We start from the raw sequence: 23,870 nt of genomic DNA, 5'->3' as shown, positions 1-23,870 counted from the left end.
AGGAAAACTCCAATGTTTAAGCTTGTAGATGCTAGATTTCAATGTTTTTCCAACAGCAAAATTCTGGTTTACGAGTACAACTGAACGCACCAATAGTCGTGGCATGTAAAGCAATGCAAACACTGGAATGTTAATGGATCACCTGTGCAGTGTTATTAACTGAGGATTACGTGGAAAATTATTGAACACCTTGCTTTCCCAGCTCAGCAAGATTTGCTCCAGGCTCCAGCCTGCCACCTCCTTGAATTGGTTGTATACTGATCTTTTTCTTTTTTTTTTCTGGGGGGGGGGTGTCACTATAACTCTGCTCCCCCGTCCCCAGTGCTATCTGCGTGCACGAGTCTCCCTGCAGTCTAAGCCTATAGCAGCATAACTAAGAGCAGCCTGAACTGCCCTAACTATAGGATTCTTGAAAAAGGAAAGGTTTTAGCCTACACTTAAACATAGAGATGGTGTCTGCAGATGAGGGTGAGGAGGTCCATTCAGATAGGTGAGGGTAAGGGCGGTGGTCTGGGGTCACAGGTCAGGACAGGGCACAGATGGGTCACCTCAGGTCCTGTCGTCATTGGACCTTAAGTGGTCAGTGGTGCAATGTCGCTAAGCGACATTCAAATATTAATATAGTTCATTCATAAACTTGTTTATCAAAATGAAATGAATTCATTGTCATCTTAAAGGTCTTTTAATTAAGACACCATCTACACCATTAAATGACTAAGTGATGTAAGATATAGTTGTCACATAATTCGAACCATTGAAAGAGTGGAAATTTTGCCTCTTTTTGTCTATTTTTCATGCTTTTTCTTAGCCATGGCTGAATATTGTAAAAAGTTCATTAGCCCATAAAGACCCAAACATCCATCACCGACCAAACCATCTACTGACCTAAACTGTTTAATACCTGTTGATACATTAATCCTATCAATACATGTAAATAACTGGTGTAAAATACAGTTATTCATCTTTTCATGGTCATCAGATATGACCAATTTGGATGTTCAAAGGCTCTGTAGTTACTGTGAAAACACTGTCATCTTCTATAACATTGATTCACCAACAAAACCATGACACTGGATGGAGACACTTGTTTGTTTTCAGTTAATGATATATTTTAGTGGAAAGGTCACTTTTTCTGCAGTTTTCTCTGTTTTTGATGTAATAACTTTCAACTTTAATCTGAGCTTTTATGAACATCTACATAATCAGTGAATTAAATATTGGAAAATACCTGATTTATACTGATAAAATACAAAATACAGAAGATAATATCACTAATAAATGATGATAAATCACTTAGAAAAGTTAGATATAAAGAAAATGTCATTTGGGAACTGCAATAAAAGTAGCACTGGGTCTTTATAGGTTAATAGGCTTTGGCCCTGTTCAGCAGGTCTTAATGCTAATATAGATACAAAAAGGACCACTTGTATTATACTGTTAATTACTGATGTTTTCGTTCACCTTCAGGTTGTGCTATCTGCAGTGCAACAAAATCAACTGGCATCCTTACAGAGAAAAGGATGTCCACATCTGAGGAGCATACTTCTTTATTTGAAACTAATTTGTCTTGTCCAGCTGTTCATGACTTAAACTGTGTTGCTTACAACACATTTACATTTAGAAAATACATAACCAGTCTTTCATGATCTCAATTATGGGTGGATGCATACTTTAATTTGTTTTAACGAGCATGGTTGTTCCAGTGTGGGGCCGTTTTGGAGCAGCTTCTACTCTGGGAGGGGTGCTGCGGGGCAGATGTTGCTCTAGGACAGGGGTGTCGGAGGCTGGGAGGGGAAAAATCATAGTATACCCTCTAGAATAAACTAGACTATATCACTGATGGAAACACTTGGTTTATGTCCAGTTAATGATATATTTTACTGAAAAAGTCACTTCTTTTGATATAGTAGCCTTGAAATTTAATCTGAAATTTTATCAACATCTACATGATCAGTGAATTATATACAGGAAAATACCTGATTTATACTGATGAAATACAAAATACAGAGGATAATATTATAAATAAATTGTGATAAATCACTTAAGAAAGGTTAGATATAGAGAAAATTTCATTTGGGAACTGACATAAAAGCAGTGCTGGCTCTTTGTAGGTTAATGTATTTTCAGCCTTTTATTTCACGATCTTTGAATGAGCATAAAGTAATCCACATTCATTTAAAAAATTAATCAACATTCTACGTGCATATGGATTGCTGTTCATTGTTTGTCCACTGGACTGGAGTACTTGTTTGCATATTAAGGATGTAAAGGCTGATGTAAAAGTGTATTTGAAAGCACCACCTGGTGAAAAAGAAAATCAATCATTGTATGACTAAGATCTTATATAGGATATTGGTCATGAATACGGTGCTTTATGCGTCACAGTCTTCATTTCTTGTTACTTTGGCAAAACAGAAAGTAATGTCTCACTTGTATTCAATGTAGTGTTATTACAGTCCTTCAATATCTTCTCTGCATACCCTCCAAATGCAAGGGGGTTCTTATTTATCAGTTATCTGTTATCAGTTCTCAAACTTTTACTAAACCTACATTGTAATGAATGTAGTTTGTGGGTCTTCAACTTGCTATGGCAACAGTAGTTTGCAGGCTAAATCTGACCATTATGTTTTAGATTTTTGGGGTCAATTTTATTTTGTACACCAGTGTTTAATATCTGATTTGTTTTAACCCATAAAGGCGCAGCAACATGTTTGTGTCAGTTTCCAATTAATTTTTCTCTCTATTTCACTTTTCTGAAGTGATTTACCACCATTTATTATAGTATTATCCTCTGTATTTTGTGAATTTTCTGTGTAAATCAAGTATTTTTCTATATTTAATTTACTGATTGTGTAGATGTTCATAAAAACAAAAGTTGAAGGTTGTTATATTAAAAACAGAGAAAATTTAAGAAAAAGTTACTTTTTTAGTCAACTTTATCATTAACTGAACATAAACCAAGTGTCTCCATCCATTGTCATTGATCCAACTCTATGGGTTTTACTGGTGAATCAATGTTGTAGAAGATGATGATGTTTTCACGTTCACTACAGAGCCTCTGACCGTCCAAATACGTCATATTCGATGGTGATGAAAAAATGACAAATTGCATTTTACACCAATTATTTACATGTATTGATAGGATTAGTGAATCAACTGGTATTAAACAGTTTAGATAAGTAGATGGCTGAGGTCCATGGTGGATGTTTGGGTCTTTATGGGTTAATTTAGGTTGTTTTTGGTGAGCAAAAAATGTTTCTTTTTTTTTTTTTGCATTGTTACATTTGGTCTGGCCAAAGTTTGTTACATCACGTTGTAACAACCTGGTTAAATTTCAACGAGCGCGCACACACACAAACACACACACCCCGTAGCATGCCCGGTAGCATCCACATACACCCCGGAAATCGTCACCACGTCATCGTCGTCACGCCATTCGCTCACCGTTGGCGGCAGTTCTTAAATACCCCACATCCGCGTTCCACAGTTGGCACGGCACAGAACGGAGAGTGTAGAACGCGTTGGAGCGACCGCTCATAGACCCGACTCAGTGCGGCAGTTTAACCCCGCTACTACGTCCGCTTTCTCGTCCATATCGCTTCCATACCGCATTAATCTCCGTTCCGTTTTCCCGCTGGTTCATCTCATCCACTCACTCCTCTGCATCAGAAGCCGGTCATTTCCCCATTACAGTACTCCAGCAGCACCCGGACTGGATCCCAGACTGACTGGACTGGACTGACTGACTAAATGACAGGATCGTGAGGACAGGGCGTGAGTAAAATCTTTCTGTTTTTTCTCAAAGCCCCAAAAACTGAACTGTACGCTTGTTTGTTTGTTTGTTTTTTATTTTAAGAATGAACTGAGATGAACTGGATTTTTTTTCTTTCTTTGTTCAAATCAAACTTTATTTATATAGCGCCAAATCATAACAAAAGTTATCTCATGACGCTTTACATATCAAGCTGGCCGAAACCTGACTCTAAGCCAATTTACAGAAACCCAACAGAGTCCTCCAGGAGCAAACATTTGTGACTGGTGACAGTGGCGAGGAAAAACTTCCCTTTAACAGGCAGAAACCTCGAGCAGACCCAGACACCTGGAGGATGGCCGTCTGCTTTGACCAGTTGGGGTTAAAGAGGGAGAGTAAAGGAGGAGAAAAAGAGAGACTGGGGGAGAAGAGGGGAAGTAGGGGGAGACACATGGATGCAGTTGATGCACAGATAACTGAACTAGAAATGTCAAAAGTAGATCAGCTGGTGTTGGTATAATTACTAGAAACCAGAACAAAGGTCCATGACTGTTAATACTTCTACTACAAATACAAGTACTAACAGTGGATATACTACGACTACAAATACAAGTATTAACAGTGGATATACTACTACTACAAATACAAGTACTAACAGTGGATATACTACTAATACAACAGTCAGTACAAAGAATAGAAACCCCTACCATCTATGGAACTATATAATAAACACTATCATAACTAAATGGATAAGTGAGTGATGACGATGAAGGCAGGAGAGAGGCAGGACCACAGCAGCAGATCCAGAGATGATCCAGGGAAAACCTGTGAGGCGGTAAAGCACAGAAACTCCAGGGAAGAAGTCAAGTCAGTAACATGTAGTCACAGGGACATTTGCTCTGAGACTGTGGAAAACCTGGAGTGGAATTTTTAGTTAAAACGAACTGAACTTTTTTTGTTTGTTTGTTTTGTTTTCCCATTTTCTTCTAAAGACTGATATAAAACCAGAGTGGAAATTTTGTGTTTGATTTTGCTTGGTTGGTGGATTTTTTTGAGTTTGGACTTTGGAGGTGAAACTGAATTTGTGTGTTTTTGCATTAATTGTTCAATACATGATTTTGAATTTTAGTTGGTTTAAATGTGTGAATTCTTTTCTTGTCATTTAATGTGTGGGGTGTTTGTTTAATTTAGACTTGCATCCTTTGTGTAGTTTGAGGTACAACAAACAGACAAAAAAAAACAAAACAAAACAAAGACTCAAGCATATAGAAAAGACTGAATTAAAATGACTAACTGTAAATGCCAGGAGAGAGACCTGGCTGGCACCCCTTTAAAATCAATATAACAAAATAATATAAAATAAATAAATTAAAGCTTCAGACTGAAACTGTCACAACATGACCCTTAACACAGAAACAAGGCACAATGTGGGAGAGGAAGAGATCTGGTGGGTCCAAGCAGCAAACTAGTGTTGCCAACTTTGCGACTTTGTCACTCAATCTGGTGACTTTTCAAACCCTCTTGGCGACTTTTTGTTTTTTTTCCAGAACTGACTAGCGACAAAGCTAGCAACTTTTTCTGGTGTTATTGGAGACATTTCTGGTGTTTTGGAGACTCTGATGTGAAAGCAAGTACCGTTCTGCAGTTACTGTCCTCAACGAGGAGTGGGTGCTGTTGTAATGTTGCATTCCAGGTAACCTGCAACCCATGTTTTTCCAACCTTCTACCAGTGACAATGCACTGGATTGGCAGTCAAACCCATGACTTCCCACCTGTAAACTCTCACTAGATTGATGTACTCCCAGTTCTTCGCTCTGACGTCACATAACCTGTGAAAGTATGATGGCATGGATGGATGGATTTTTTTGCTTTTGATCCGATCCAATTCTTTTTTAGGATTAATTTTACCAATACCGATCCAATACTGATCTGATACAGACTTTTTACAATGAAATTTTGATTTAAATTTGGAGTCATTATTTATAGGGTTATTATGCTATTATTTTACTTCAGCTCACAATTGGGCTGAATGTGGAATCTAAACTTAAACAAGTATGACACCTTTGACTCTTAATTACTTTTGTATAATTTTTGCACTTCGCACGGTTTTGGCCCAGTATGTTTGCCACCTCTGTAGTGTGTCTCTGGACAGGTCCGTCCAGGTATTACATGGGGGTGTGTTCCATTAGTGATGCGCACATAAGTGGGTTACTCGCAGGTCAGGTTGGGGCGGGTCAGATAATCCTCTAAGCCTCCCGCTGTTGTGCAGCTAATTTTCTTTTTCCCTACCTTCAGAAACTTTAATTGGAGGGGGCAGGACGTTTGCCCCCCCCGGGCCGGGATCAGCCCCGATCTCATGACTACTGTAAATCCAATCTGATCTGATCTTCTAAAAAATGCCAGATCAGTAGACAATACCAATCTTTAGATCAGATCGGTACATGCCTAGTGGAGAGGGTGCTCATCAGTGTCCATGATGGAGATCAGTTTTTTAAATGTCCTCTCCACCATGGTCTCAAAACGGTCCAGCTTCAGACCGATTATAGAGCCAGCCTTCTTGATAATTTTATGAAGCCTGTTGGTGTCACTGGCTCTGATGCTGCTACCCCAACAAATAGCTGCAATGAAGTAGGATTATGAATCCTACTGGATTTCAATCTCTACTGTGACATATACATATTAACATTTTAGACAAGTCTTGATGAATTATTACCATGTAATGTGAATTTAGACCATGAAATCTTGGAAATTTGTGGGAAAAAGCTTCTACTAATTTCACATATTACACATGATGAATTTTTACACACACACACACACACACACACACACACACACTTCAATGTAAGAGCATTGCTTGACATTTACAGTGTTTACAGTTGCAGGGTTTCTTTTCTTCTTTTAACAATGATGCATTTGTCATGTAACAATACATGTTTTTTAATAGCTCTCGGTCTGGTTTTTTACACAGTACACTTTAAACTTTTATTTTTGTGCAATGGATGCTTTTTTTAAAGGATGTTTTATGGTTCTGTAACATGTCTAATCATCACCATCACTGTCAGAAACATCATCCCATGTAGCTCTATCTTCTGTTTCCTTCTGAACATTCACACAGTGCTGGCACCTCACAAATCAGCGCAAGACAGTCTTGCTGACATACAAGAACACCTGTCTGTATCATATTTGCCTTGCTTGCAAGTGCAGTGGACGAACTGCAAAACTTTTTGAGGAGCAGGATTTTTAGTCATCCAGGTCACTGTTAACTCCCCATCCTCAATGTGCCATCCACTACCAATGGGTGAGGGTGCACACATAATACCTTTCAGACAATGTCTCATTGCTGTTTGGTAGTTGCCCTTTTGCAGTGTTGGTGTAGAGCATCACATTTTGGAGGCATGGATAGGGCAAACTACCAAGAAGCAATAATGAGACATTGTCAGCAAGACTGGGTGGCCATGGCTCAGATGGTAGAGCAGGTCGTCCAGTAACTGAAGGGTTGGTGGTTCGAATCCCACTCTGTCCTGGTCAGTCCGTTGTGTTCTTAGGCAAGACACTTCACCCAGTGCCATTCACTCTGGTATATGAATGTTTGGTGGTGGTTCACAACAATAATAATTCTTTGCCTGATGATCTGCTCACAGAAGATCTTGTAGCTGACATTGAAGGCGGCTCATTTCTGAAACACACATGCACCTAGTTTCACAAAGCTGCAAGCAGCATTGTGTGTGAGAGAGAGAATGAGTTATGATCAGTAATAGTAATAGCAGTAGTAGTAATAGATGTAGTAGTAGTAATAGCAGTAATAATAGTAGTAATAGCAGCAGTAGTAGTAGAGAATAGAATAAACTTACACACTTACTTATATACAGTGTTTGTGTGTGTAAGAAATTGTGAGACATTTTTTTTTTTTTTTTACACCTGCTGATAACGTTTGTGCCAGTGAAAGATAATCCTTTGCGCATTTGCTAGACACGGTAATGTATTTATCCACTTTTTTTCATACTATGCATAAGGTAGGCAGAATAGGACCAGATGCAGATGATACAGTAGGTAGACCCATCCTGGACCGTAATTTCTTCCTCGGAGGTTCACTTGTTGATCCCGCGGTGCTGCCAGCATCCCCTGTTTGCACAGACTCGCCTCCCTGTGATTCATTGACATCTGGATTCTCTCTTCTATGTTTCTCTGCGGAATCCAGTCGCTTTTTATCAATTAATTGTCTGTAGCATGTTGCATGAAACCCAGCATCTTCTGGAACATTGTGAAAGTCAGTAGTGATAGTGTTTATAAATTTCAGTTACAGTCCTGCTCTCACCACTCAAATAAAGCCATCGTTCGACACAGTTTCTTAACGTTTCCCATCGTTTGGCCGAAAAATCCTGTATTTTTTCTTTTTTTACGCATATGAGGTGCATATTCCATATTTTTGCTTGCTTTTTAAAACTTTTCGTTGTATTTTCCTCCTCCAAACTACAGGAAGCTCACTTCCTGGTCACAGCTATCTTGGATGTTTTGCGCTTTCTTATTGGACCAGCAGGTTACATGTGACTCAAACCATAGCGTGCATAATAACAATAGCATTGCACGAATAAAGTTAAGTAGTACCGACTTCAAACACTGATTTTAAAAAAACTGCAGGATTGCAAATGGAGAACTTTTGACAGTTACCTCAGGAACAATATATCTTTGTAATTGAGTAATAAGATTGTAGTGCCCCATATGTCGGAACAGGATGAAACGATACGGCGTTCACCTTACGGCCTAATCAGTGGGTTGTTGTTGGGATAGCAATGCATGATCTGGGCTGGCATGGTGGTGTCTTCACAGAATTTTATGTATTCTGTGATGCAGTCAGTCATGTGGACCAGATCCCCCTCAAGCGGGATCACAGAGCACATTCCAGTCCGTTGTTTTGAAGCAATCCTGAAGTGCATCAGCAGCCTCCTGTGTCCACTTCCTCATTGTCCCGGTGTGAACAGGCTGCCTTTTCACAAGAAAGACATATTTAGGGGACAACAGGACCAAGTCGTGGTCTGATCTGCCGAGGGGGGGAGGGGCCGTGGCTGTGTATGCATTCATGGTATTAGCATACTGGAGATCCAGGATTTTGTTGTTTCTGGTGGGGCAGTCAACATACTGGTGGAAGTTATTTAAAGTTTTGTCCAGTGAGGCATGATTAAAATCTCCTGTAATTGCTATGAATGCACCCGGGTGTGGATGGGGGGATGTATACAACGATTATTATGGTGGACATGAACTCTCTAGGGAGATAATGCAGGTGCATTCCCATGGCGATCAGTTGGATGCAGTGTTTATGCAAGTTGTTTATTAAAACAAGGTATTGCTCTAATGTTATTTATCCGCAAATGTTATGCATAATTAGCAGCTGCTCTATTGTTAGCTAGTTTTCAGTCCATTGAGTGCAATAATAAATTAATACCAATTACATATCCAAATGTCCCAACAACGTAACATAAAAGGTATAATTGCTTCGCTTGCATTATGCACTGTTTTTCCTCCACTGTTTCCCTCAAATAAGCAAAGAGCAAGCACCTCTGGCAATAGAAATGATTGTAAATGAGCATAATCCCCATATGGTCCGCCATGCTGGTTTGTTTACATCTAACTACCACAATTCCTTGCCCTCAGGCAGCTTGACGTGACTTTCCTGGAACACTACAAAGTTGTGAGTCATGGCTTGAAGTTGTGACTTAAGGGTTCAATACAATACAATACAAAAATACAGCGTGAAGGCTATATATCCCCAAATTAGTCTCTCAATATGCATCAGTCACTTTATAGTCATAATGAAGTGGGTGATTGCTCCGGTCTTTTTCCAGCCTGGCTCTGAAGGTATTGGGTGTCCTTGCCATCACCACATCTGCAGGCAGCTTCTTCAAGGCATTTACCACATGCTGGGAGAAGGCATGAGATCTAATCAAAAACCTGCCTGCAACGCAGCATGAGCCCCTCCCCCATTTCACAGCACTCACAGGTGGTCAGCCTCATGTGGTGCAGCAGTCAGAGCTGCAGTCAGCGAGCAGAGTAGACCCACACCACTCCACATCTGCACTGCAAATTAATCATGCATGTGCAAAGCTGCTGCTGATCCCACCCTGACTTACAAAGAGCGAGATGTAAATGTAAAACTTTCTTCACTGTCACACTAAAACAAATCACTGCATTTGACTCAGATAGCTTCAGTCACTGTGTAGTCATAATGATGTGGTTATATGGTGGAGTCTAACAGTCTGATGGACACAGGCAGGAATGGTTTCCTGTTTCGGTCAGTGATGCATTTGGTGGAATCAGTTTATCACTGAACATGGTCCTGTGACTGACAAGAGCTAAATAAAGCTAGCAGTTCCACCCCACATAACAGTCTTTCGATTAAATTTGATATTCTATCATGTAAGTGTTTGCTCCTGGATGATTCTGGTGGGTTTCTGTAAATTGGCTTGAGAGTCTGGTTTTGACTGGCTCTATATGTAAAGTGTCATGAGATAACTTTTATTATGATTTGGCACTGTAGAAATACAATTTGATTGATTGATTGATTGGTTGATTAACAAAACAGGCCAAATTGATTCATGTAATGTGGGTCTAAAAACAAAGCATAACTCATGAAGTTATTTTGTGATGGCCTATTTGGCAATAGCAAAGTTAAAAAAACAAAAAAAAAAAAACAACAAGCAAACCAAGAATCATCTTCATTGTGTTGTTTTTTTTTTTATCAGTTCAACAATTTCTGTAAAAGCCCCGTGAGGTGATTTCGTTGTGATGCTGGGCTCTAAAAATAAAATCGAATTGAATCAACAGAAGAAAGTTCATTTGTAGTTCTAAACATATTAAGGTGTTTTTACTCACTTTCTGTTTCTCCCACATTATTCCTCTCTCCTACAGTGTCCATTACAATTACATGCAAATTGACATATATCCAAATTAGGCGATGGCATCATTTAGTGACTTTTAGGACAGCCAACAGCTACTTTTCTCACTGAGGAGTTGGCAACAGTGCAGCAAACATTAAAGTCTATCTTGTTTCTCCTGTTGGTCATCCAGGCGAACACAGTAATAACTAGAAAAGCACTCGGAGAGTGCAGACCTCCGCCAAGGCAGATCATGTCAGGATCTTAGTGTTTTTTCTTGTGTGTCCCTCCCTTTTGTGGGTGTGTGTCTTGTTTGTTCTTTCCCTGTCTTGTATGTGTTGTCTGGAGCTGGGCGGAGCTGGAATTGACCTCTCACCTACATACCTGCACACCATCAGCCATCCTCAATCAAGCCACCTGCTAACAATCAGCCACTTCAACTCCCCTCTGTATATAAGCCCAGTTTACTGCACAACTCATTGCCAGATTGTCTGCTTACTTCAGTGGTATTATATGAACCTTGGCTCTGTAGTTTTGTTTTGCTACTTTTCTGTTTTTTTGCTAATCCTGATTGCACTCTTTTCTCCCAGTTCCTGCTTTTGCCTGCTTCCCCCCCAGACTCAATGGCCACCTTCATCCTGTTTCATCTCCAGCTCATTTTTGGCACAATCATTAAAGATTTTTGTCATTTTACAAGTTTTTCTCTAGTCCTTTTGTCTGCATCGTGGGTCCATCTCTCACCTAACCATGACAGATCACCCCCCCAATCACCACCAAAATTTAATCATTTGTTCCTTGTGCCAGTATCAACATTTCCTGAAAATTTCATGAAAATCCATCCATGACTTTTTGAGTTATCTTGCTAACAGACAAACCCCGATGAAAACATAACCTCCACTGTTCCTTGGCAGAGGTAACTAGAAAAGCACTCGGAGAGTTCAGACCTCCGCCAAGGTAGATCAGTTCTGCCCCCGATCACCACCAAAATTTAATCATGTGTTCCTTGTGCCAGTATCAACATTTCCTGAAAATTTCATGAAAATCTGTCCTTAACTTTTGGAGTTATCTTGCTAACAAACAAACAGACAAACCCCGATGAAAATATAACTTCCTTGGCAGAAGTAATTAATAATTTATGTTATCAGAAAACTAGTTGTTGTTTGAGAAACAAATGTATTTAAAAAACTTGTTTAATTTTGATGTTTGTGTTTAGTTTTCACTGTGAAGAATAAACTTGTGGGCAAGCATGGACACATTCAATGACTAGCAGTAATAGCCGTAATCCTCAGATATCAAACCCTGCTTTTACAAATAATTTCACTACTTTTCAGTTGTGCTTCTTCTATATTTCTTTATTAATACAATATGTGGATCACAGGTAGTTTTAGCTGAATGTTTTTCTTCTATATGCAGGTTTTTGTGATTTGTTTGGTTGATGCAACTCAAAATTGGACTCCTGTGTTTTAAATGACATGCAAGTTCTATCCGTGAGTGTTCTGCTGTACATATTCACCAAAAACACGGATGCTCTGTGGTTTTGTGTACGTCATTCTTTCATTTCCTTTCTGCCTCTTTGCCGTTCTCTCTCACCCACATTTTGTGTTTTTGTGTGTGTTTGCTGTACTCATAAATAACATGTTCTTAAGTCAGACTTTCAAAGTTTTTTTCAGTGTGGTCAAAGCAGTAAAAAAAATTGCCTCTTCTTCTTTCTCCCTTTTCTATTGGTTCTTTGCCTTATTCCTTTGTCTTCATTTTATCTTCTTCACTTCCTCCACCCACCTGTCTCTCACTCTTTCTCTTTCTATATGCCTCTCCCTCCATCTTTACTGCTCAGCTATTTCAAGATTCCCCACCTGTGGAGTCATATCAGACCCTGTTGATGACAGCGATTGCGGGGAAATTGACTTCAAAAATAGGAGAAGAAAACTTGGGGTTGGAGAAGAGATTGAAGAGGAGGAGGTGGAGGAAGAAAAGGGCAGAGGAGAGAGAAAAAGAAGGAGACGGACGTAAAGACAGCCTAACATGATTCATTCAAGTGAGTACTTGCGCACAAAACTTTGCATTTATTCGTCCTCAACTTATCCAAATATTAGTGACAGAAAATGAAGGATTCATACATCATGCCATAATAAAAACATCCTGACACTGAGCTACAGCAGCCAACACAATCAGCTGATACTTTTTTAGCTTTATTATTTTCATTAGTCTGCAAGAGGGTTGTGGCCATGCTGGAGCCTATCCCAGCTGGCAGAGTACATCCTGGATGCATCACCAGTTCATTTGCCAGGTTAAACTAAGGAGTTTTACACTATAAATATAAGCTGTGTGTTTGAAGACAAAATAAATAGGGCATGAAGACCAGAAATATGTACTCAAATCCTCACAGCATTTACATAATTCTCTTTAAAAGTACTTTCAATTTCTTCTACAAACGTGTTTCTTTAAGATTTTTTTTTTTTTTTTCTTAGCCAAATTCAATAATCTCCAAAGCTGAAAACAATACAATTGTATGATTTTATGTTTGTGGTGGGCTTATGTGATGTTTATGCCAACATTTTGTTATTTGTCAAAAACTGAGTTTTTGTTTACTTTTAGACATGCAATCTTTACAATACTTAGAAAAGTGGTCAAATAAATAACAAATACAACAAATAAATCTACTCAATGATGAAGTCAACCCATAGGTTTGGTTTTGTGAGTAACGTAAGACTCATGTTAAAATGTACATTTTTAGAATAGAACTGTCTGTTCTCTCGAGGGTGGTAGACAAATATCAGTATCTCAGAATTTTTCTTCTGCAGCATAAATATTTTCAACATCTAAAGCAGTAAAATGCAGAAATACAAAGCATACACATTGTTATAGCAGTAATGTGCAAGAAGCATCATACATAACAGAAACACACTGACGGGGATGATTTTACTGCTTAATGGTTTAAGTATGTTTTGCACTGGTCTACAAGTAAAATGCTTCCAGAATAAAAGTACTGAAATTTTACCATGTGTGAGTCACTGAAAAAGAAAAATCAAGTCTAAAATGCTGGTTGGCTGAAGTTTCCAAGATACAGTCTTAGGTCAAAATGTGAAATTTGAGAATTAACGACAGAATGGGTTTTACTCAAAAGGAATATTTGTCTCAGAGCAACCAGATCTACTTCAAAACTCTGTCTGCACATTACAAGTATTTACTACATCCACTACTACTTCCACATTTAGTATATCCATTTGACTGGCTTCTTCTTGGGTACTTACTCAAAACTGCATCATACTTCATCAGGTCAGAGAAATTAAAACTCACATATTTATTCCTTGCAATATAACCATATTGTATTGATGAGCATGGAATAAATGTGTGTTCAAGCTCTGTTTTCAGGGGTTGTAAAGCAGCGCTTTCAAAACTGCCTAGGATGATAGAATTCAACACCTGGAGGAACATAGAGGAAGGTATTTCACAAATACATGTTTTGAAGATAGTTAACATGCATCTTTTGTATAAAAAATCTAAATCTCAGTCAAAATCATCCGCCCATATCCATGAGTTAATACAGTTGAGTTTTATCTCTCATCAGAATATATAAGGTTATATAAAGTTCTGTGAAAGCCCTGCTCATAGCATGATGTGCTTACAACTACTCTCCTACTTAAAACATACAAATGTGACACTATACACTTTTATATTTATTGATATTGACAATAAATAAGTATACAGTAATCTGAATGCAGGAATTTCATTACCACTATTAAAAATCAGACACAATTGTTGTGTGATGATTCTTTTATAGGATATATATATAGGATTCTTTTATAGGATGTTGGAGCCACTAGTTGAGACACTAAAACATGTTTTTGAGTTGTAGAAATCAAATGACATCAGTGCTGGCACCAATGTGTAAAAAAAATCAATAAACTATATCAAAATGTTGCATTTTATCGTTTAAAATGGCTCAACTCTCCACTTCCTGTTTGAAAATCTTCTTGAGCCTTCACATTAGGATAATAGACTAGGGTTGTACTTTAGCACTAATGTAGAGTCTGACTCTACGTCATGAAATTTGTATTAAAAAAATCAACATTACTACCACTAATCAGAGATGTTCAGCCCAGCTCTCCTCAGTCAGAGCTATTCTAACTAGCTGCCACTCAAATCTTATTTATTTTCTGACAGGTTGAACCGAAGCCTCTTTTCACTCTTCTGAAAGAACAGACTCACACATGGACAGTGATTTTGGATTGTAAAACTGCTGCCTCAATTGTAAAATTTTTTTGTCAGGTGAATCTGAAATATTACATTGACAAACCACAGTGACAAGTCAACACAGTCAACAGAACGGATCTTTTTGTTATTCTATAGTCAAGAGGCTTCAGTTCTCCATAGAGAAGGACTATATGACAGTGAGAAAAAGCAGCAAAACATTCTAAATATGTGTAACGTAAACGGCATTTATTTTCAGTATAAATGGGGTTTCCTCAAACCAATACAACAACTCAAAGTAACCCTTTCAGAGCCGCATATGGTTCTGAATAAGCATCTTGTACTTCCCTGTCACATCAATGTCCCTGATCTACTCTTATCTCACATCCATACCAGGACATTCAGACACTGATCACAGTCTCAGCCTCTTTTTCACTTTGTAGTAGTTTGCAGAATCATGCTGTGGATGGAGTTTGACTCGGGACAGGGGCTAAGTAGTATCTTCAATATGTGCAGTTTGTGTGTGCTGGGAGTTTTGTGACATTAGTTGACTCCATCTTTAAGCTAAAGGCTGTCTCAGTTATCTACATCCATGGTAACAGCCTGTACAGTGATTTCTATATAGAGTATTTGGCTCATTTTTTCTATGAAAATCCTCATACTCACTCCTGAATTCTTCACTTCCTCTTTTCTAACACTAGTTGTTGTTAGTGTTCAAAATCAAGCACTCCAACACAAACTTCTTATGAGCAGGCATTTGCAAATCACACATGTTGAACCTTTAATTTATCCAAAACCTTAAATGTACTTAACTTGTGATTTACACTGTGAAAAAGGAACTTGATACATGTCTTATAAAACCATCTGAGAAAGTAAGTTAATGGGATGTCGGTTCACCACAAACCACTAGAGAAGATTATTACTTCTCATGGCATGACTGAACATCTGCTCCAGGCATAGTGCACACTATGCATAATGGGACCCAAAGTCTTCACTCAGGCAGAAGCTGCTTTTATTTTAATAGTGTGATGTGTGTATGTTTTGTGTCCAGAAACTCTCTCTCACTCACTCACACACACACACACACACACACACACACCACACACACACACATGCACACACACGCACGCACACACACACACACACACACACACTGAAACACAACAGGAAGATTGGCTGCTACCATACACATGTACAAAGCACATGCTGTGAAACAAACCCACAGTGTGTGTTGAGATGTCCAAATGAACACAGAGAGAGAGAGAGAGTATGGCAGTTCTGTAGAAAAGGAAACTACTGTTCCTGACAAAGACCTCCTACTCAGAAACCACAGAGACAGAGACCATTAAAGAGACAGAGAAAAAATTGATGAGACGTGAAGGGTTTAAAAACTGTAGAGAAGAAAGAAATGAAAGTACAGATTTACATCAAAGGTTGTTCATTTTTGTACTGTTGATAAAAAAAGTTGATTTTAGTAGTTCTTACATCTAGCCTTCATTATGTGTAAAATCATCTGTAAAATACGAAGAAATAATTCTTCGTATTTGACACCAGTTGACGCATAACATACAGCTAAAAACATTTTGTTTTCTTGATATGCACTCAGATGTGGTAAGATCCCTGAAACAGTTACCAACAGTTACAGTGTCAACACCATGTTTTTAATAGATTAATAGAATAGAATAGCCTTTATTGTCATTGTGCAAAAAGCAAACAATGAAATTGGAGTGGTACTTCCCACCCACAGTGCAAAAATAAAGTGTAAACATATAAGAATTTCAAAGGCATAAAAGACAATAAATACAGTTAAAAGAAGAATAAGAAGAATAAATATATAAAAACTATTATTACACAATTAAAACTGCTATTGTTATTGCACATGCCCAGGAGGAGGGGAGATTATGCATTTAGGAGCCGGACAGCCCATGGATAAAAGGTGTTCTTCAGTCTGTTTGTCCGGCTCCGTAGGGATCTGTATCTCCTTCCAGAGGGCAGGAGATTGAAATGTCTGTTCCCTGGATGTGACAGATCCCTCACAATCCTCCTTGCTCTGTTTAGCCCTCTAATCGTTCCAATGTCTTCCAAGGAAGGCAGGGGGCCGCCAATGATTTTCTCGGCTGTCTTTATGACCCCCTGCAGGGCTTTCCTGTCCTTGGCTGTGCAGCTGGCGTACCACACTGTAACACAGTACGCCACAACACTCTCTATCGTGGTGCGATAGAAAGTCCGCAGCAGCTTTGGCTCCACCTGACACTTCCTCAGCAGCCTGAGAAAGTGCAGTCTCTGCTGAGCTTTCCCGACCACTACAGCCGTGTTAGTGTGTCATGTCAGGTCGTCACTCACATGCACCCCCAAGATAACAAGATAAGATTTTAAGATAACAAAGTTGGTCATTTGATTAAATTAGACCCTGTCACAGTATTGGCTGACAAATATATAGCGGTGGACAATTTATCTGTTCCCAATTTGTAACAGTTGCCAGTTGAGTGCTTGGGAATATGTTAATGTAATTTGTCCATTGATAAGGTAAAGCCATATTACCCATTATTGGAATTAACATAATCCCATTAGTCTGCAAGTGTTCAAAGATAATTGGGCCAGACAGACAGTGCAATAATAAATAATACTGCCAATTACATATTGGCCATGGAACATGTGACAGTAGTTTGACTAGTTTAAACAAAGCTCATCAAAGGTCATGCACTGTATACTACACTAACACTGTGAAACACTACACTTCCTGAAGTGTTCAGAGGGGTTGAAAATGCTGTGCAGATGGATTACAGTACATTAATAAGGGCTCAGTAAAATAATAATAAATTTCTATCATGTTTTATAATTATCTGATTTATTTTCTTACTATTCTTTACCCCCTTTAGACAAGAGCTTGTGCATTTGCTGCAGAGAGTCCTGAAACAATCATTTCTCCCCTGATAATTGTGTCTGAAAATTCTATGTGGCTTGTGAGAGCTGAGTCCAATCTGTTCTTGGGTAACTGTGGAGTGAATGAATCTGTCATGATGTTTGATCACATTCATTTCTCTGCTTGGAATGAATAGAACCACATCTGTGCTAGTCTCTTAAAGGGCCAAGATAGGTGAAAAACATTTTCATTCACATGCAGCTGTACATACCATCTATATTATAAAAGGGAAGTGGTTTTGGGCATCACACAAAATCTGGAATGAGCTGACTGCTGCAGTTTGGCATACTTATGTATTTTGAGTCAAGGAATAGGCTACAAGTTGATAGAACCAATATTTTGGGAGATAATTATAATTTTGAAATACAACAGCCTTACAATCATGTTGCTATGCCCAGAATCATAGACTCATCATTGAAGTGGGGTACCTAATGACAGATTTACCAAAGAAGTTGAAGTAATAGTGGAATAGAAGTGTGCATGTAAATATACTCATGCATAAACATGACAATGAGAAAGGAAATGACAATGTCGTGAACTGTCTTTGTGTTCACTGGTCACAGGAACCACACTACATTAAATGCACTTCACATTTCAGTTTATTGTTTAGTGTGAACTTAGTGTAATCTGTCCAAACAGTACTGCAAATTATTTGGTTCTTACCAAGATAAAAAAAAAAAACAACAACTTTGATTTAGAATTGTTAGATGATTTACGCTGTTTTAAAGGAGTGATATTTTGCTTAAAAAAAAAAAAAAAAAAAGGAATTATGCATTTTAAAAATTTCCCTGTAGTCTACATAAACTATAAATGGTATGCTTGGGTCTGAATTCTTCATTGATTAAACTCCTCAGGCCCATTTTCAACCCTATTTGTGATTAATGACACCAGAAAGGTCGTTTTGAGCATAGACATCTGTAGACATGCTTATTTCTAGGTTTAACAATCTTAATTCAAGAAATCTTGTCAAGTGAAATTATCTGGACAGATATTTCACCTGTTTTAAATACCTTTTTCCTCAGATTTAGTGTTTTTGTCTTGTATTTAGACACTCCATTTCTGTAGTGTGTCAGACTTCTAATTGTCAGTTCATGTAAAACACCGTTCTCTGTTTCAGATCACTCCATCCACTCAGTGTTCTGCTGCTGCTGTGCAGTTCAGACGAGGTACAATCTAAAAACCTGCGACACAATCTACATTGCACGTAAATGTGACAGAACTTGATTTATTGACTGATTGATTTCAGGGAGATCAGCACACGCGTGGAACTGGAGGGAAGAACCTCCCTTTGTTTTCCAAACAGACGATACCCAGGAAACGCCCGCAGGGTAAGAGTATGCATAAAATACAGCATGTGAAGATGGATGAAATGGGGTGTTATTATTTCTTTCTCTCTTTTCATCTATCTTCAGGTGGACAGGTCAAGGAAGAAGCTCCCTCTCCCCCCTCCAGAAGGGGACGATAGCGAGGGCCCAGGGTCAGTGAATGTCGTTGCCATGTATGACTTTATCGCCAAAGAGGACACAGACCTCACTCTTAAACAGGTCTAGACTCAGCCACCGACTCAGATATAGAGATAAACCACAGAAAACAGTAGCTGTTCAGTGACATATGTTACTGTGTTGCTCATAGGGGGAGGAGTATATCATCCTGCACAAACAGGACCAGCTGTGGTGGAGAGCACAGGACAAACACGGGTAGGTCATGTTCGTCTATCTACTGAAGATGTAAATGTTGTAAGCTATTGAGATATCACATATTTACACATTAGCTTTCCCTGTGGCGTTTCTTCATATTGAAAATTAAGGTATTGAGGCATAAAAGGTATTAACCCTCAGCATGAATCTGAGATTGTCTCTGACATATCTGCATGGATGAAAGCCCATCATCTCCAGCTAGACCTCTCCAAAACTGAGCTGCTGGTCTTCCCAGCTAAGTCAACCATACAGCATGACATTTTCATCAAAATTAACTCCTTATCTCTTGCTCCTACCAAAGTAGCAAGAAACTTGAGAGTCATAATTGATGATCAGTTGACCTTTACAGATCATGTTGCCTCTGTCACCCGATCATTTTGCCTAACACTATTCAGTATAAAAAAGATCATGCCATACCTAACCCAATAGGCCACCCAGCTCCTGGTACAGACCATGGCTATCTCCTACCTTGACTACTGCAATGCCCTTCTAACAGGTCTCCCAGCCTGTGCTGTGAAACCACTACAGATGGTCCAGAATGCAGTGGCGCATCTGGTCTCTAATCAGCCTAAAAGGGCACATGTCACCTCTTTGTTCATTGAGCTACACTGGCTACCCATAGCTGCCTGCATCAAATTCAAATCATTAATGCTATCCTTCAAAGTTCTCCATGGGTCTGCTCCTACCTACTTAAGTGTGCTGATAAAGGCTTATGTTGCCCCACAACCACTCTGCTCATCTTGGGAATGTCGTCTGGCTGTCCCAAAATCTTGCACAAGACAAACCAAGCTCTTTTCATGGGTTGTTCTACGTTGGTGGAATTACCTACTGAGCACGACCAGAACAGGGGTATCCCTGCCTATGTTCAAGAAGCCCTTGAAGACCCAGCTCTTCAGAGAGCACCTCATGTCCTAGCAACACATTCCATGTTTGAATGTATTATTATTTTTATTCTATTGTTTTATTTGGTATTGGTTCATTGTTTTTATTTTTATTGTTTTTAATTGTATGGGTGTTTTATGTCTTTTTAATCTGTTATTGTATTTTATTCTTTTATTTTGCTTTTTTATTCTTCCGTATAGCACTGTTTTTAATTGTACAGCTGTTTTATGTTTTTAATCTATTCTTGTATTTTATTCTTTTATTTTGGTTTCTATTTATTCTTCTGTACAGCACTTTGGTCCACTGTGGTCGTTTTGAAGTGCTTTACAAATATATATATATATATATATATATACAGTACAGGCCAAAAGTTTGGACACACCTTCTCATTCTTCGCATTTTCTTTATTTTCATGACTATTTTCATTGTAGAGCCTCACTGAAGGCATCAAAACTATGAATGAACACATGTGGAATTATGTACTTAACAAAAAAGTGTGAAATAACTGAAAACATCTCTTATATTCTAGTCTCTTCAAAGTAGCCACCCTTAGCTCTGATGACTGCTTTGCACACTCTTGGCATTCTCTTGATGAGCTTCCAGAGGTAGTCACCTGAAATGGTTTCCCAACAGTCTTGAAGAAGTTCCCAGAGATGCTTAGCACTTGTTGGTCCTTTTGCCTTCACTCTGCGGTCCAGCTCAACCAAACCATCTCGGTTGGGTTCAAGTCTGGTGACTGTGGAGGCCAGGTCATCTGGCGCAGCACTCCATCACTCTCCTTCTTGGTCAGATATCCCTTACACAGCCTGGAGGTGTGTTTGGGGTCATTGTCCTGTTGAAACATAAATGATGGTCCAACTAAACGCAAACCGGATGGAATGGCATGTCACTTCAGGATGCTGTGGTAGCCATGCTGCTTCAGGTTGCCTTTAATCTTGAATAAATCCCCAACAGTGTCACCAACAAAGCACCCCCACACCATCACACCTCCTCCTCCATGCTTCACGGTGGGAACCAGGCATGTAGCATCCATCCGTTCACCTTTTCTGCGTCGCACAAAGACACGGCGGTTGGATCCAAAGATCTCAAATTTGGACTCATCAGACCAAAGCACAGATTTCCACTGGTCTAAGGTCCATTCCTTGTGTTTCTTGGCCCAAATAAATCTCTTGTGTTTGTTGCCTCTCCTTAGCAGTGGTTTCCTAGCAGCTGTTTGACCATGAAGACCTGATTGGCGCAGTCTCCTCTTAACAGTTGTTGTAGAGATGTGTCTGCTGCTAGAGCTCTGTGTGGCATTCATCTGGTCTTTAATCTGAGCTGCTGTTAATTTGCGATTTCTGAGGCTGGTGACTCGGATGAACTTATCTTCAGCATCAGAGGTGACTCTTGGTCTTCCTTTCCTGGGGCGGTCCTCATGTGAGCCAGTTTTGTTGGAGCGCTTGATGGTTTTTGCGACTGCACTTGGGGACACATTCAAAGTTTTTGCAATTTTCCGGACTGACTGACCTTCATTTCTTAAAGTAATGATGGCCACTCGTTTCTCTTTACTTAGCTGATTGGTTCTCGCCATAATATGTATTCTAACAGTTGTCCAGTAGGGCTGTCAGCTGTGCATCAACCTGACTTCTGCACAACACAACTGATGGTCCCAACCCCATCAATAAGGCAAGAAATTCCACGAAGTAACCCTGATGAGGCACACCTGTGAAGTGGAAACCATTTCAGGTGACTACCTCTGGAAGCTCATCAAGAGAATGCCAAGAGTGTGCAAAGCAGTCATCAGAGCTAAGGGTGGCTACTTTGAAGAAACTAGAATATAAGACATGTTGTCAGTTATTTCACACTTTTTTGGTAAGTACATAATTCCACATGTGTTCATTCATAGTTTTGATGCCTTCAGTGAGGCTCTACAATGAAAATGGTCATGAAAATAAAGAAAATGCGAAGAATGAGAAGGTGTGTCCAAACTTTTGGCCTGTACTGTATATACATATATAGATATATAGATAGATAGATAGATAGATAGATAGATAGAGAGAGAGAGAGAGAGGAGAGAGAGAGAGAGAGAGAGAGAGAGAGAGAGAGAGAGAGAGAGAGAGAGAGAGAGAGAGAGAGAGAGAGAGAGAGAGAGAGAGAGAGAGAGAGAGGTTAATCCTCCCCCTGTAAGTCGCTTTGGAAAAAAGCATCTGCCAAATGCGTAAATGTAAATGCATGAATTTATATACAAGTATATTTTAATTAATAGTTTAATTAAATGTCTGAATTTTGATGAATACTTTGCAACTTCACAAACATGGTACAATGTTACAAATATTTCAAGCAGATGCTAAATTAAGTGGAGATTATTCATTTCACTATAGCACATAAAAACAATAGAAATTTGAACATGATGCAAATCTGGTCAATGGTCAATAAGTGTTTGCCAAATGTTGTTGGTAACATATCGAATATGCCCGAACCGCTATTGGTGGAATTGTATATACTATCCTAGCTGAATCCAGTTTGATGCTAATTTGTGACAGTTGACGTTAAGGGTTACATTTTTAAGTAAAAGTCTAAAAGTTTAACCTGTGCAGATCTCAACAGCATGTTAGTTACAGTGTTGGAAGAAGTACTGAGATGCATAACAGAAATTAAATAAAATATAACTGAAATATGGAAAACATTGCAGTGACTAATGACAATCAGATGAATGTCACTGTAGGGCTTACAGTCAGACCTGACAGATTTTTATTACTTTTCTGTTTCTGTTCTGTTTCTGTCAGAAATAAAGGCTTCATCCCCAGTAACTATGTGACAGAGAAAAACAAGATTGAAGCAAACTCGTGAGTATTACTTGCCACTGTTGATGTTTTTCTTCATATCCCTTCTATTGTAATTGATGTATACTGTGTTTATGGCTGTGATTTTACAGCTATATGTATTTACATTATTTGTATTTACATTATTTTCAGTCCACTGGTAATGATGAAATGGTTAACTTGGTATATTTGCTTGTTCTGTTTCCCGTCTGGAGGTGGTACTGCAAAAATATCACTAGGACAGAAGCTGAACAGCTGCTGAGACAAGAGGTAACCATCTGTCTGGATCTGTATCTGTCTGTTTAGAGATTTTCAGCTCTAGTTAGGACTTTTCCTGGTGAGAATTCCCTGGACATTTTGGGTCCATGAGAGTCATTTTGCTTGTTTTTTAGGGCAAAGAAGGTGGTTTTGTGGTGCGAGAGTCCAGTCAAAAGGGAGTCTACACTGTTTCTGTCTTCACAAAAGCATTAGGGTCAGTTAAAATGTGAAACTGTGCCAAAAAAACCCCAAGAAAGATCACACCACTTTATTTAACTTCCCTCCTTTCCCTCTGTGTTCTCTCCTATGTGCAGAGCTAATGGAGACATTAAGCATTACCAGATCAAGATAAATGACAATGGGGAATTTTTCTTGGCCGAAAAACATACCTTTACCTCCATACCTGAGGTCATACACTACCATGAGCACAATGCAGCAGGTAGAAACACACAGTTTTAAAACTTCCACTAACACAATATTGCTTGCATCATATTACAT

The 23,870-nt window shown here is 38.9% G+C and overlaps 1 protein-coding gene across 4 annotated transcripts in view; it reads left to right on the top strand.

Annotated features, from left to right (window-relative positions):
- Window positions 1-3,511: 3,511 nt before the first annotated feature.
- Window positions 3,512-23,870, top strand: part of txk (TXK tyrosine kinase) — a 43,946-nt gene continuing 23,587 nt past the window's right edge. Inside the window, exons 1-10 of one of the 4 annotated variants that reach the window (XM_030162752.1) lie at window positions 3,512-3,774; window positions 12,455-12,655; window positions 18,852-18,900; window positions 18,981-19,062; window positions 19,147-19,278; window positions 19,367-19,431; window positions 23,079-23,138; window positions 23,330-23,384; window positions 23,507-23,586; window positions 23,687-23,811. In XM_030162752.1, coding sequence (XP_030018612.1) covers window positions 12,643-12,655; window positions 18,852-18,900; window positions 18,981-19,062; window positions 19,147-19,278; window positions 19,367-19,431; window positions 23,079-23,138; window positions 23,330-23,384; window positions 23,507-23,586; window positions 23,687-23,811 — 661 coding nt within the window. In that variant the 5' untranslated portion in view covers window positions 3,512-3,774; window positions 12,455-12,642. Of the gene's footprint in view, window positions 3,775-12,261; window positions 12,656-18,851; window positions 18,901-18,980; window positions 19,063-19,146; window positions 19,279-19,366; window positions 19,432-23,078; window positions 23,139-23,329; window positions 23,385-23,506; window positions 23,587-23,686; window positions 23,812-23,870 lie in introns of those variants that run through there. The other 3 variants (XM_030162754.1, XM_030162751.1, XM_030162753.1) reach the window with 3 other exon arrangements.

This window comes from Sphaeramia orbicularis, chromosome 18 (genome assembly GCF_902148855.1).
Source record: "Sphaeramia orbicularis chromosome 18, fSphaOr1.1, whole genome shotgun sequence".
Taxonomy (NCBI): Eukaryota; Metazoa; Chordata; class Actinopteri; order Kurtiformes; family Apogonidae; genus Sphaeramia; species Sphaeramia orbicularis.
The sequence above is the reverse complement of the archived record's forward strand: the minus strand, read 5'-3'. Positions and strand labels throughout refer to the sequence as shown.